Here is a 16,042-nt window from a genome sequence, read left to right on the forward strand (position 1 = left end):
AGTGGAACTTCTTACTTTCAAAACTCGTAACTAGGACTAGAAAAACTCACTTAACAAAATCTGCAACTAAAACTACTAAAGGCAGCACCTAGTTGACCGCCAACTAGCTAGATTCGTAGTTAGTACATTGTGCAGGGCTAGGTTACGTTAATTTCTTCTTTGAATCTCTCGCTGTCTTGGCGTTTGTTATTCTGATTTTTACTCCATATGTAACGCTATTTTAACGTACTCAGGACGGTGATATTAATTTATTCTCATATGATAGCAAAGGCAAATAGTATCTGTATTCGTCGAATCTATTGGAATTTCATTCCCGAAACGGGCTCCGTCATCGCAGGACTGAACGGTCTTCCAGACGCGGGCCGTATACCGTACCAGTGCTCCGCCGTTCTCCTGAAACAATTTACGTTTAAGTGTCGAAATGTGATTGTCGTGAAAATAGATCAATCTATACGATATAGAAGGATGTTAAATGTAGGTGGATAATAATCGGGGATGGATAAATTTCGTCTGATTTTCGGTCTAACGCAAAAAGGCTATAAAGCACATTCTTACCATATCTTATTTTCAGGTATATAGTTATGACGGTTGCCGACATATGAGCATGCGACGCAGTGAAAAACAACATTTCAGCATGGGATACTTTAGCATGCTTTACTACAGCCTGGGTTTTTGTAACCCCAAAACTAACCCTAACATGCATCGTAACCGTCGCGATAACTCTAACCCTAACCCCGTGGTTCTCAAACTGGGGGCGCGAAGGCATCTGAAGGGGGTGCGAAGCTGCGATCAACTGAAAAGAAACAGGTGTAAAAACAGTCAAAATTGTTTACAAAGTCATAAAAAAATTGCAACCGGCATTTTTTTTCAATCGTAGATGTTTGAACTGTCTGTGAATTTATCATTTGACATTTTACAGCTTGTAGCCTACTTTATAGGCCTACCGTTGTAGATGCCAATTATCTGCTCATTGTGAATCATAAACGGTCATATGAAACAAATAGGCTGACATGGTGTTATGCTCATCGTAACGTCATATCATAACTGAAGCAAGACTGCGTGGGCATTGGATCTTATATGAAGAAGCGCATGTTGAAAAATTGTGATGTGGACAACATTGTCTGAATGAAGAAACAGAAGCGTTTTTTATCCATTCTTGGCAAGCTACTTGGCTGTTGGTTCTACGCGAGAATGTAGGAAAGTATCTTTCGTTGTATTACAACAAATTTTAAATATTTCTACCATAATGCGTGACGTAACTACTGGAATTCTTCATAGAACGAGATTTCGTTAAAATAAATTTTGTTCATGTAAGAATTTGTCAGTTTGAAGTCAAAAGAGTTTTTTTTCGGGCCAAACTACTTCGTAACGACAGACAGTTTCAACCGGAAACGAAGATAAGTAGTAGGCTATTTTTCTAACATTACGCGAGAAAACACCAAATTTACATACATGAGGTCAAAATATGGTCAAAATAAAGTTTTTTCAAGGTCACAAATGGTCAAAAACTCGCCCTAGTAATAAACTTCCATACAATCAAACTATCCGTTTGGATTCCGATCATTCGGTTACATTTTGTGATATGACGATAAGGGGAGCGAATTTTTCACTATCATAAAGGGGCGTGTCTAAGAAAGTTTGAGTACCACCATCACTGCCGTTTGTTATGTATTTTGGTTCGATGAAAATAAAGACTCTCTCTCTCTCTCTCTCTCTCTGCCCTAACCCAGCCTTAAACCGCAAATCAACACAAATTCTCGTGTGCCGCATGCTATTAAAATTAAGTCGCCTTCGCACAAGTTTTGACATGGACATGGAAATCGCTGCATCAACTTCTACTTCTTGTTCTGTCACAACCATGACAACTTTGCCCGTCGTTGATTATGTTGCGTCAGTCCGTGACAATACACAACTACTATTGCCGTATGGTGCGGTTATTTACTGCTAACAATTCCGCAAAGACGCTGCGTGACAAAGAAAGAGAGAAGTCAACCCTCACAGAGATTCTTTGCGCATTTCCGAGGTGAGGCTGTTCTTGAAAAAATCGCCCCCAAACGCCCGCGCCATATCGTGCACTGGTGGGTTCCTTTTTCTTTCCGGTGCAAGCTGCAAATTCAAACAAAGCTTGGCAAACCTCTTGATGAATAGAGTCAACATTGTTTGCGTGATCGGGTGACACGTCAAATACCGCTGAGACAACATGTACCAGAATAGATGTGCCAAATATAAAACTTACGTTTCTCATCAGTATTTTCTACATTGCGAGGACGCATTACACTGGTCTACAAATTTCGAAAACAAATTTGCGCAAATACTTTTAATGATTGATTAGGGCTAATTTAAGGTTGCTGAATCCGAATATGTGCTCAAAATTTCTCCATCACGTCAGATTTTTTCCGTATGAATTTTTCTCATTGTCATAAATTAATCAAATTTCGGCTCTCGTTAGTGAAATCACGGTAAGCATACAACAGCAAAAGATGTGAAAAAATAGCCCAAAAAATTTCGATGATTGATCTGGGCTAATTTCAGGTTGCTGAATCCAATTCTGTCGTCAGAATTTCGCAATCACGTCAGATTTATTCGGTATGTATTTTCTCATTTTCATAAATAATCAAATTTCGGCTTTCGTTAGTGACATTACGGTCAGCGAACAACAGCAACAGATCAATTTTTGCTATTGAGATCATCAATAATGATGAAACCTGGGTTATGTAGAACAGAATAACTGAGTTTTCGGTGAACTTGAATCCAGTGGTTCTCTATCTTCTTTCGATCATGACGTCTGTTCGACCCAAAAATTTATATGTGGATGCATCTGTTTTTATTCGGTTGCAGTTATCATCCCTATATACCACTCTTAGTTTGAAGATTATGATTAATAGCTTCGTACCTAATTTGATTCCATACGTTATCTATACATTATACGTTATCTATCTTTATACATCCGTCCTGCAGCCTTAATTGGTCAATGCATTTTGTGGCAGCACACTGCTCTTTCGTAAAACGTGAAGGTTTGTAAGCAATAAACATTGCATTGTTGGTATATTATGTAGAAGAGAATTGTTCACTGTGGTACATGACCAGAATATGTGGTCCTTTAATATTGTTTTGAAACATTAAAAGCAACAGGATGTATGCTTTTCCAAAGCAAAACGTGCTTATCATGATAACTTGAAAGAATTTATCATCAATAATCTTCACCTGTATTTGTCATGCTAATTCTCCTTCTCGAGTTTCCATACATTGTCACATTTTATCGGAATCAAAGAAAGCTATTTCTGAACTGTTTTTCTATTGGTTTATTGCCATGATATAAGGGGCTTCTTTTGCATTGTCTATTATAGACAACCAGATGAATGGAGACTGCTTACTAGCAGCTCAGCATGGAACCTGATGAGCGTGCTACTCCATAATAGAAATAAATATGCATCGGTTGTAGGACAGGCGATCCCTCTCGACATGGGTCATTCTGCGGCCTACACCAAATACCATTCTATGCTCGAACAAAGCCAGAGATTAACATCGGTTTATTTCGAGACTTTTTGCTAGTGTTACGCATGATTAAATGCCAGTTCTAAATTCAAAAAGCTTCACATTTTTGGTGGATTTTGATTTGCCGTACTATTTTGCTTTGAATTAGAGTCAGTCGAGGTGATCAGCGTTACTACTTAAGTAGAACAATTACCGCCTTATATATCTACTCAATTACAAAACTCCTTCAAGTCAAAACTACTTCAAGTTGATGACGAAATGAAAGGTCTGAGAATTACTGAAAGTTAGTAAATATAGGTATATTTGGTCGGGGGAGGGTGGTCACATACTTTGAACAGTTAGTCGGAGTTGTCCATATACGAAATCGCAAGATGTATCGCCGCATATAACGCAAAATGAGTATATTGACACCACCCATGGGCAAAGTCTTCGAAAAACTATACTCAGTTACCGTGATTCAAAGGCTATTTTACGCGTTTCTTATGACGATTCAACTCATGTTAGTGGTGTAATACTGTCCCTGAACTACTTTCTACTATACAAAACCCAAATGAGTACATCCCGAATATTGTTCAGGTAGATGTTAAAGTAGTTGTAAAACATTACCACTTCAGTAAGTACTGCAAGTAGCCAAAATCTACTCGAGTACCTCGAAAAAGTAGAAATATTCAACATATTTAATATCTCCAGAACGTGACGCGATGGAGAAAAAATAACGTCGGATTCGTATTCAGCGTCCCCAAATTAGGTATAGTTTACCCAAAGAAGTCCTGGTGAAAAAATCGTGTAGACCAGTGTTATTGATATGCTCACAGCCCTTATATTACATCAAAAAGAAGATCTATCTAACAGGATCTAGTCCCTTCATATTATTGTATATAGCAGTGGTCGGGAACCTTGTTCGTCCGAAGAGCCATATTGGCCCAATATTTTCAATTGTAGCTCCCAAAGAGCCATACATATCAATCAAATGTTACGTCACAATTGAACATGCGTGACGTATTGGTAGCACTAATATATGGGGTAGGTAGTGTTTGGCATATTTTTTCTGCCCACATGCATATGTGGAGCCAAACATGGTCACTACAGCCGTACATACCCACCGTGTGATACGTCAGTGACGTAGGGTTAGGGGAGGCAAGTGAGGCAGTGTCTCAGATGTCGTCAGGGATGAGTGAAGGAAAATTGTGAACCCTTCATGGTTATTGGTATCTTCTACCGATGTTTATGACTAGATTCTGAACATTTCTATTTCCAAAATCACGTAATTTTCATATTTATTGTTCGAAAATAAAGTGCGAAAGGAGAGGTCAGACTCAGATGAGGCACAGTCGGGCAAAGCCTCACCCGTGAAGGCACGACTCATCGTAAATAGCTTAGAATTTTGATCACTGATATTAATCAAATGTAATTGTCGCGCTGATTCTGAAAATTTAAGTATTAATGGACTCGTAAAATATTCAGCGTAACGTAACGTTGCGTTACACATTCGCATTTTACGGCGGTGCTAAACAGCTAGTAGCCAAACAAGAAGAAGGATAGGTATAGCGTTGCTTTTAATTTGAATACTGGTATATAGCATCGGCCCAATGTGATTACACTTGAGCATGGTTAGGGCTTGTTTAAGGTTTGGTTAAAACTATAAGGGTTCGGAAATGTTTTAGGGTTACGCTTAATGTTATTTGACGGTTGATCAAGTTACATGCTTATTGCTCAAATGTCGTTTGCTCGAATGAGGGAATTTCATATCGTTTTGCATCGTCCTCGTCCCACACAGTCTAATGCCAGACAATCCTACTTTACTTACTTTATATTATGGCGGTGCTGTTTAACCCATGTGAGTGACATATGAGTGTGAAGCATTCTTCAACTAACCTCTTCGGCAAATGATCGGATGTGATGAGGCTCGAAGCCGCAACAGCCCCCGATGTAGTTGACACCCAGTTCCCAGGCCTCACGTGCGAATTTGTGGGCTTCGACTCTTGTCATGATACGCGGATCGAGACCTGGACATGATGAATTGTGAATTCAAACTGTAGACTGTCTTGACATATTCGAAAAGCATACATCGAACGTAAACTGCTCCCAATTATTAGGTTATCACAAATCACAATAATGCTAAACACCCAAGGTCATAGAGGGTGTTGAACTATTACTCTGTTTGGGCGCACCTTTGCGCCGTATACAGGTTTACTGTAATACTGTCTGTAGTATTATGCCATCAGTTTTGCATGCCCCACTATACAAATACTAAGTGCATCGAATGTATTTCTGGTCATATGCAGCATCGTAACTGCCGCACCCCCCCCCCCCCCCAATTGGGGGGGGCGAGCTCGAAGGGGGCCCAAAATTATTTCGTGAATTAGCATAAATCATAGAGTGCTTTTTGAAAATTTTTTCAATTTTTTCAATTTTTCAAATTCAAGTAGCCATTTTTCTGTATTATTGGGTATTGGGCCATTAACGCGCCACGACCCACCAAGACATACAATCAAGTTTTAGGCCATATAACATGCGACTCCAAGAAGTGTGCCAGAACGATCGGCTGCAAGAAAAGCTTGGCCGAAAAGGTCTATGCCCTGATGCAGACCGAAGACTTCGTTATATAGGCTATACAAAATACATATATAGGTTTAATTGTCCATAGGCGCCTGAGTGACTGGCGCCGAATGTTCCTGTCGTTGCAATCTGAACCTCACAAGACAAATACCATCCCGCTGGGAAAAATTTTATGCCGGTGAAGAAATACCAATTTGAAATCGTGTGCGTCTCTTAGTTTAGAAGCCTACGTTTGGGCGATTCTATATTTTTTGATATACACTGTAAAAAATCTGGTAGATTTACTGGGAAATCTCTGTAAATTTTGCCACGAATTACCGGTCGCAGCCAATTACTGTGCGTATCTTGTAATTTTACATTTTGATATGTAATATTACCTTAATATAGCTGTAAAGTAAGTTACCAGAATTTCTTCGCAAAATTACTGACAGTTACTCGTTACTGCAGTTTACCGGGCTATTGGCAAAATTGATTAGCTTCAAAATCGCTGCAGCCAATGTATACGTAGAACTGAATGTTACTGATATATCATTCTAGAGGTGATTTGACCTGATTGAACCTCGTTTGCGAGACTGGGGTCTGTCATACCGAAATTGTTGGCCCTAGTATCAATTTAAGCTTAGTAGGGTACAAGAAATAACTGACAATCGTAGCTAATGTGGTACACCGTAGCCATATTATATTATACGGCAATGGCTGTACGGCCAGTCTCGCTGGTTACATTCGTTGTCACGGATAAGACTGATAAGTTAGAAAATTAGTTCAGGATGTATAATATTGCTCGGGGAAACTAGAAATATCAGCACCGCATGCTCAGCTGACCATTTGTTAATGGCGGACAAGGCGACCTGTAATAGGTTACGTTAGGTGACTGCTTTTTCTGAGATTCGTAGTAAACAACCAACGCACAACTGTGACATCACAAGCAGCGTCTGGTTAAGTAAGTACAGTAAGTAGTGAACAACACATGGAATAAATATCAATTTATACGAAATTAGATGAAAAAAGGGACTATATGCAATGATAAATGTTTCTGTATGGAAAAAACGACCCAGATCAAACATTATAACGTGGCCAGTAAATATTATTGGTGTCATGTGTCAGCGGATGAATACCATTTATTTTGAAATCGTTCGAGTGTCGTCTGGCTCTGGCCAGTGGCTATTAGTGAGATTTGAGCAAAGGGTGGAGCGAAGCTTGTTGTGCTTGAAGAAAGTGGACACGATCGTTGAAGATTCCTAGGGATGCTGAATGGAATACGCATCTTAAAAGGTAATACAGTACTACATAGTATTTGTTACCGTGAATATCTGACTCTGCACACCAGCCCTTGATGACTTAGATTTCATGATTGATATATTTCATTCGCCGCATTCTCTGCTCTATTTTGGGATATTTGTCGACTTATATAGTGACCTCATACTCCGCCGCGGAGGAGTTGAAACTGTTGGCTTGGTAATGTCATTTTCGGGCCGTAGCATAGAGATGTTTTCATCCACTGCTGGATTTGTTTGCCACACATGCCACCTTAAATTAGGAACCTTTTGCTTCAATACAGAGATAAAGTAAGTCATGAATCTCTGCTATGTCATGTAATAGGCGGAGCCGTCATCACACAATGTGCCAGTACCGGTACTTCAAAACATGTTATATTTTTGTTAGCCTATTTGTCTTAGTCTTTATAATGTCATGTCCACTGTCCAGGTTAGGAACTTTGCTTTATATAGCGACTTACGCATGAATTCTTTTCAGTGGAACTGCAAGATACTAGTTACACAGAAGGAATGAGAACGAGAAAAAGAAACAATTGGAAGTTTGGCCGGTGGTGGAATTAATTCACGTTTTCTTGAGACCACTCGTGTTACTGCATGTCTCCTAAAGAAGAATTAGACCTCCAGCAGCAATATTTTTCCATCGATAACCACTTCATCGTGATATCATGAATGAATATACAGTTTGTTCCAATGTCGTTTTGGGGATGTGAAGAAAATGTTGCGATATTTTTGCATCGGGTTGCTTTGCGATAGGTATGGATGTACGGGAATTTACAAGCTGGTATGTAATCCTGATTTACAGGGACAGCATGTAGGTAGGTAGCCGGTTAAATGACAGTCTCGATCGCAAATGTACAGGAGAACATGTAGATTGGATATACCGGAGGTGACTGTAACATTACAGTCTGGCGTGTAAAGTGAGATTACCGGACGGGTGTAAGTTAAATTTACATTGACTAACGGTAATGTTAGATTACCACGAAATGTCTGGCTACTGTGCTTCCAAACATTTCGCGGTAAATCGAGGTTTTTATTTTTTACAGTGTAGCAGACTGGAAGTCACGAAATAACAATATGTAACGAAGTCATATCAACGGGTCCGCCCGCCCGAAGGTGTCTAATCAATATTTACGGGCCCTCCCGTTTTCAAGACACTTTACTCAGCTCTACCGGTAAATCTGATTACGTGAGTAGAGAGGACAATAAATTGATAGCATAATATATATGCAATCGCCGATCTGATTGACCGATTTTATCACATATTATCGAAAATTTTCGCGCTTCGCTCTGGCTCACAATACGGTGCGGATAATTTCGTGACAAACCCGAACAACGTGATGGGGGTCTGACGAGGTGCTGTTTCGTTCCTGCCAACGGGTATACGCCCGAAAATATTTAATTATTATTGAGTGGTCCTACCATTTCAAACACACCTCACTCAGCTCTACCGGCAAATCTGATTACGTCAGCAGAGAGAAGATAAAAATTGATAACAAATATGCAATTCCCGATCATACTGACCGATGAAATCATGAATTCTAGAAATTTTCCGCGCTTAGGCGATAAAAGCTGATCCACTAAACAGACTCCCAATGATTATAATGAATAGTGGTAAACAGTGTATCGCCGGAGGGGGGTCTTGGGGGCGAAGCCCCCCAGAAGTTCGGTCTATGACCCTATGGGAGGCCCAAGACCAAAGTTTTTTCGGGGGGCCTGACGAAGTGCTGTTACGGCCCTGGTCATATGTAAATCATTTTATCATTACTCGTGCCTTGGATTTTACTTGAGCGTCCAACCTGGACAGCCCATTACTTACTTTTCTTCTTGAGTAGAACGTTAAAATATTGATAACGTACTTTGACATAACTGACAATATAGAACTCCTTATCTTTCCGTCCATGGCAGTGGTTTGAAACTTCCGGGCTGGCGCATGCCACTATTGTTTTCTGCTATCAGCAGTCCATGACGAAAAGGGTGTGTCAGGAACACTAGTTGACGCACCTCCTGAATCGTGTTATGAAGAACAAATGAATGAAACGCGAATTCGAAGCTATTTCAATTCAATTCAATTATCTGTTTTGCTAATAATTTCAACATTTCAATACACCAGAAGACTGCGATACAACGAAAGATAGGATGGCGTCGAAACAATGTGGAGTAGTCTTAGAAATCAGACCCCTTCCTGGCCTAGGTGATATAAAAAAGGAGGCATGCACAATTGCACATTGACTGAAAAGTAGAAGAAGATAATACAAAATGAGAGGTGATAAAAACGATGGCATGTGTCACAAAGCGGGATCGATATGACAGGTCGTAGCCCGGTAAAGCAGAGGGCTAACTAGTATTGATTCAATATAAATTGTTTGTATTTTGACTTGAATGTAGACAGGGCCGTAACAGCACTTCGTCAGGCCCCCCAAAACGTTCGTCTTGGGCCCTCCATATGGTGATAAACCGAACTTCTGGGGGGATTCGCCCCAAGACCCCCCTTGGGCTGTTCGCTCTTTACCGATACTTATCTGCTACATTGGGTGTCCGTTTAGTGAGTCAGCTTTTCTCGCCTAAACGCGCGAAGCGCGAGGAATTTCTATAATTCGTCAATGAATCGGGAAATATGATCGGGAATGCATATCCTTTGCTATCAATTTTTATCCTCTCTTCGAACACGTAATCTGATTTATTGGTAGAGCTGAGTGAGGAGTGTTTGAAAACGTCGGACCCCTCAATAATAATTAAACATATCCGGGTGTATACCCGTTGGCAGGAACGACACAGCCCTTTGTCAGGCCCCCCAAAAAATTGGGTCTTGGGCTCCCATAGAGTGATAAACCTATCCCCATCACGTTGTTCGCCTTTGCCACGAAATTACAGCTGTACCGTTCAGTGAGCCAGTGCGAAGCGCGAAATTTTTCGATAATTCGCGATAAAATCGGTCAGTAAGATCGGGAATTGCATATATATTGCTATCAATTTCTTGTCCTCTATGCTCACGAAATCAGATTTACCGGTAGAGCTGAGTGAGGTGTCTTTGAAACTGTAGAGTGTTGAGCCAGTAAATAACAATTGAACATCTTCGGGCGGGCGGACCTGTTGGTATGACTTTGTTACATGATGTTATTTCGTGACCTCCTGTCTGCTCTATCAAAAAATATAGAATCGCCCAAACGTACTAAACTGAAGGATCACACGATTTCAGATTGGTATTTCTGCACTGGCAAATAATTTTTTTCTGCGGGGTAGTATTTGTCTTGTGAGGTTCAGTTTGCCAAAACAGAAACATTCGGCACCAGTCAGGCGCTTATATGGACAATTAAACCTGTATGTTTTTGTATATATAACGAAGTATTTGATCAGCATAAGGGCAGTCCTTTACGGCCAAGGTTTTATCGCTGCCGATCGTTCTGGCACACTTCTTGGAGTCGCATGTTACATGACCTAAAACTTTTTATGTCTTGGTGCGTCGTATCGCGGGAATGGCCAACGTCGATATGCCCATTTCTATAAATCTTGCGTGTTTTTCTTGGGGGTAAGAGTACCCAATAGTCAAGAAATTTGGCGACTCGAAATCGCGCCGAGCGCGAAAATTTTTTGAAAAAGTTGCATAAATTTTCACAAATTACTCTATAATTTATGCTAATTCACGAAATAATTTTGGGCCCCCTTCGAGCTCGCCCCCCCCCCAATTTGGGGGTTTGGGGTGCGGCAGTTACGGTCCTGAATGTAGACAAAGACACGCTCGTTGACTGTCGGATAGCCGGCGAGATACTGTTTCACAAATCAGGTCCGGCATATTTGATACAGAGATGATCTTTCTGGTCCACCATATATGATAGTTGGACGACTTGGACGCAGACCTATATCACACTGTGTAGTCTCATATTAAAATTATGTATATGAATTCTACAAATATAATACGTTTATAATCAAAAGGGCCGTTAAGACATTTCTTACGTCCTGTGTCGCTAAGATAATGTTTAATGTATCCCATTATCAGTAAAAAGTGACATGAAAAAGGTTCACACAACCTAAGTAACACTTGTCAATAAAGCACATTGAATCCACGGTATTACAACTTGTGACTCTTTCCCTGTTCAAGTCGGTAATCAAGTAGAGCGACCACCATGACCGATGTTAACCATTATAAAATAATTCTATACATACACAGTGGATATTCGGGTAAGGCGAAAAAGCCGTTTGGATGGTCTTCGGCGTCCGGACATAGGAATCCAGTCGGCTGGCAAATTAGATATTTGTTGATGTTTTCTTTCCGCAGAGCGTCTTTGATTCTTCTCATAGTCTTCAGTGTTGTATTGCAGTCAAATGAGCAGTTTGTGCCTATACATAAAATTTGTAAATCGTTGGTCAGTAATTGGGTTTTGCGGAGTACTAAGGTAGACTATAGGTGTGGCCTATTTCCACTAGTATACTTTATAGTTTTGCAGATAAACTATATATACGTTTTAAACTTTGTATCTTGTGATGTAGGCGGCATAGTCTTGTGACGAAAACATCAGCAACATGGAGAAGTAGCCCATAAATACCACAGTAAATTTCACATTTTTGGAAATTACGCCTATTTGCAGTATCAGTGATTCTTTTGCGTCAGTTATAAAAAGGTAACTTATAATTTTATAATAAGTCCTGTCCACTTGGCTTCTACAAGCTTACGTCCCCTCGACCAAATATACTTTTGAAATACTACAGTACTTGTCAAACGTTGTTTTTCCAAATGTGTAGTAATTGCCATACTTTTCCATCCACTGGAGTACAAACGCTGACTACATTAACCACCTCTTTTTCAGGACCAATAATTTAAACTTCAAGGTGACATAGGGTCCTAGCGTTTAGCCGTTTACCTACTACATCGGCTCCGGTTTTCGCCATTCTAACGGCGCATTCCTCTACCGAAACGCCGTTTACGTCGCCGGTTTTGCCGATTCTCATGCAGAGTATGACCGGCAGATTCAATTTCTTCATTTCGGAGGCGCAAAGCTCTATTTCCGCAATGTCGTGGAAGAACTAGATGAAGTAAGTGCATGCATGTCGATATTCAAATGGTAACATCGGCACAGCACGGTTGATCAAAAATAGCTTTTCTAAATTTCGCTGGTTAATTGAAAAATTATTAGAATATTAAAAAAACGCTGCACACAAATTTGGCTCAATTTTGACCTGTAGAAGCGAAGTTATTACAGTAATCTTGGACTGATGAAAGAGGATTAGTATTATGGATGAAAGTCTGCAATGGGGTTATGGCTATGCCAAAAAGTGTTTCTCCGTATTTGTGGACGAGACGTAATTCTTAATTACATGCTGTCGTGATCTTTGTAGTTGTTTGGAATCAAGCGGTATTGGCAAATTCCAAATGAATTTGACACCACTTCCGTTCCGAGACGTAAATTTAGAGCGACATGGAAAATATCAATTTCGCCAAAGACACAATACAAGTATAACACTACCAAAGAGCCCACGGAACTTGCACAAAAAAAGTGATTTCGGACAACCCTAATGCACATTACCTCAGCAATGACAAAGTCTATATTTTCATCCCGATAGGCTTCAGCCTGCTTCGCGAATTCTTTCCTAGCCGCCGCTTCGCCTTCGTCGCGAAAACTAGGCACAGGGCTAAAGCCGCCGGCAATTAAACAGTCGTTCTGCGCTGCAGCTTTCCGAGCCAGCTCACAAGCAGCTTTGTTAAGACTCGCACTCTGAAAGTAGCATATCATGTGTTATCATACGTGGGGGCAGTCGCGCTCAGGGACACATTACACAGTGACTGATCTCCACAGTCTCGTTACGATGGTAGGCCAGCTTGTCGTCACTGGAGTAGAAAGCCGCCGTCTGCACCACGTCCGCTCCAGACCGCACGTATTCTCGATGTAGTTGGAGCACCGCTTCTGGATATTCGACCACAGCTTCTGGGGTGAAAACCCCACATTTTGCGTAACCTCTCTTTTCCAATGTGTAGCACATGCTTCCGTCTCCTATTACGGGTCCCTCGGACAACCGCTGCAGTAAGCCCTTCTTTGGCATGATCGATTCTCCGCAAACTGATAGCACGGTGTAGTTGAAACAACGGTAACAATAAGGATTATCACTGATATCGATCAATGCGTTATAAATTTAAGGCATGATAACTTTTTGATGGTATGTTACCAGTATTGTATACTTCACAAATCCTAAGACAGACCCTAATCGAAATAATGAAGCTATTAGCTACAAGGTATGCAGGCCTAGTACTGCCACCAAATATAACCACCATTTGTGATTTTAAGATTTGTGGTCGTACTCATTTCTGATAAGAGCCTGACTTAGAAATGTTTGCCGTTAATATCGAGTTGACATCACACTTTAAAAGAAAGTGTTCGTCAGAGGTATCAAATATAGGCAAATTTTGTGACATTCCCGCATAGCTATAAGGACTATGGGGGGCAGAAAACTACAATGAGCGACTGCTAATCCAATCATAGCAATGGATGTGAATCTGTTTTAATGAATGCACTGAAGTTTCGGAAATCGACTTTAAGCAAGATACCATATATTTTGAATATCGGGGCTATCGGTATAGGTCAGTTGTCGGGAACCTATGGCTCGCGAGCCATATTTGGCTCTTTTGGGTATAAGATATGGCTCTTTGCCAAATATTTATTTTTGTACTGAATTGATCAATATTGCAGCAATTTGTTAGTACATTTTCATCACGGCCAGAATAATTATTCTCGTGGCAGTATAAACATGTCTTTGAGAGGCAAAGACAATGCCGCGTCTTCCGGTTTAGGGGCTCGGACCCCTCTTTTCAAAATCCTCAAATTTAAGTTACTGTCGCGCCGGCAACTAATATCACTCGCGAATTCGATGTAACCTACTCAAAATCTTGGATTGCGCGATACGTTGATTGATCAAAGAAAATAGCGCACAAGGCGACGGCGTCCATATGTCAACACAGTTATCAAATACACATTGTCTTCTTGATGTACGGTGCGAATTGAACTGCCGTGGACGTGACATTCACAATTACTAAGAATGCCATAGCTATCCACGTTCTTGATTGATAAGTAGCTCTGTGGTACCGGCGATAAAATGTAGGCGTGCAGTGCAACGTTATATATTACCTTCGAATACTTTGAGAATTGAGAAATCGATCACTATTTAGATTTTCGGAATATGTGCGACAGCTATACATTCGATTAATAGATATTAGTTATAATAACTTTTAAGCTATTTACCATGAATCGCGTTATCGATGGCGAGGCTAGGCCCGTCTGTGCCTTACCTGTCGTTTCGCGCTTTATTTTCGAACAATAAATATGCCCATTATGTGAATTCGGGAGAAAATGTTCAAAATCTAGTCATTCATAGTCATTCGTTCGCCTACCCTGACAACAGGTAAGACAATGCCTCACTTGCCTCCCCCAACCCCGCGTCCCTGATGTATCACAGCTTACAGTGGGTAGGCCTATATACCTCTGCAGTGACCATGTTCGGCTCCGCCTACGCATGTGATCATGAGTTCTCGCATTTAAAAGGATCATCAGGACTAACCTACGTTCTAGTAACTCAAGTATCGCATGCTCAAATAAGGCAACCAGCATGACTAGTACGAGTTTTTACAGAGAAAATGTGGCGCACACGACAAATCCCAAGTATATAGTGAGTTCGATTTAGTGTTACAATGACGTCACGAATTTTCAATTGTGACCAAACACTTGATTGACATGTATGGCTCTTTCGGAGGTAAAATGGAAAAAATTGGGCCAATATGGCTCTTCGGACCAAAAAGGTTCCCGACCACTGGTATAGGTGCTAGTATCGCCTAGAAATCAAATATAGGCTGAGACCTAATTCTGATATTTGATAGCTATTGCATGAAATTTCCTTTCATGTCAAACACTGTGCGCTCTCATTTAGTGTGGTACAAAAGACCGTCATCAAACACAAAAGTTCTAGTACGTAAATATAGCATACGTCCCCCCTGGGGCATGTCCCCATATCAAATAGCATGGTTCCCCATTTTAACTTGCTATGTAGGCCTCTGAGCAAAGTTTTGTACTTTAAAGTGTCGTTCAACCTATTTTCAACCGGCGATCGGTTGAAAATCATTAGAATAAACAGTTACCGTTACAGTATAATTTACTGACCCACAAGAATGGGCACTGAATTCGGCCCTAACCCTAAATCAAGTGTGCGTAGCACCATGAATCATACCTACTCCGTCTCATTCTATGCCCGGAATATAATATCCGATTCTCATTTCAATACGAAGCGTTCAAAATATCACCATCAAAGTCGCCTCCGCAATTCCCATCCGAATACCAGACGATTGATGCCTGAAGTCTCATATGGGTAAATCGTTCCTGCTATGTCCGGTTCGCAATACTCACGACTTCTGACAACATCTCCTCTGCACACACCGTAATCAGCTGGTCGATGCACCAATCATTTTATCCTCTCGAAAAGTTGATATTTTATGCTGCGGTAAGCCAAAATTTATGTTCCAAGATAGCGTAAGTCCTCTGTAATCATTGTCATCTGCAACCACGCAGCCTTGCAGATAATCATAGGAGTAAAGTACAAATTAGAAAGCGCAATTGGGACACCAGCGCACGGAGTGAGCAAACACTTGAAGCGACGTCTGTCAATAACATTTGCTCGGAGCGCAAGGAGATGCGAATAGATGTTGCAACGTGGGTAAAACAGAGCTCGTTGGGAATTGA

At 40.7% G+C, this 16,042-nt stretch overlaps 1 protein-coding gene and 1 long non-coding RNA gene across 3 annotated transcripts; one reads left to right on the plus strand and one right to left on the minus strand.

Annotated features, from left to right (window-relative positions):
* Positions 1-233: 233 nt before the first annotated feature.
* Positions 234-15,807, minus strand: LOC145434566 (betaine--homocysteine S-methyltransferase 1-like). Of its 2 annotated transcripts, XM_080311912.1 has the most exons (8): positions 15,534-15,807; positions 13,098-13,337; positions 12,848-13,036; positions 12,185-12,347; positions 11,490-11,663; positions 5,371-5,501; positions 2,000-2,106; positions 234-393 (listed from the first exon to the last, which is right to left on the minus strand). In XM_080311912.1, exons 2-8 carry the CDS (start codon positions 13,299-13,301, stop codon positions 297-299), a joined length of 1,065 nt encoding a protein of 354 aa, XP_080168038.1. In that variant the 5' UTR covers positions 13,302-13,337; positions 15,534-15,807; the 3' UTR covers positions 234-296. The 2 variants fall into 2 exon arrangements, with proteins under 2 accessions (XP_080168038.1, XP_080168037.1); XM_080311911.1 differs by lacking the exon at positions 15,534-15,807 and having other exon boundaries at positions 13,098-13,466.
* LOC145434567 (uncharacterized) lies at positions 6,311-8,054 on the plus strand. The gene is made up of 2 exons (XR_013913462.1): positions 6,311-7,326; positions 7,807-8,054. It is a non-coding gene; the product is annotated as an uncharacterized LOC145434567 (long non-coding RNA).
* Positions 15,808-16,042: the final 235 nt, after the last annotated feature.

Source organism: Botryllus schlosseri, chromosome 2 (genome assembly GCF_051294905.1).
Source record: "Botryllus schlosseri isolate E-star chromosome 2, Bs_hap1, whole genome shotgun sequence".
NCBI lineage: Eukaryota > Metazoa > Chordata > Ascidiacea > Stolidobranchia > Styelidae > Botryllus > Botryllus schlosseri.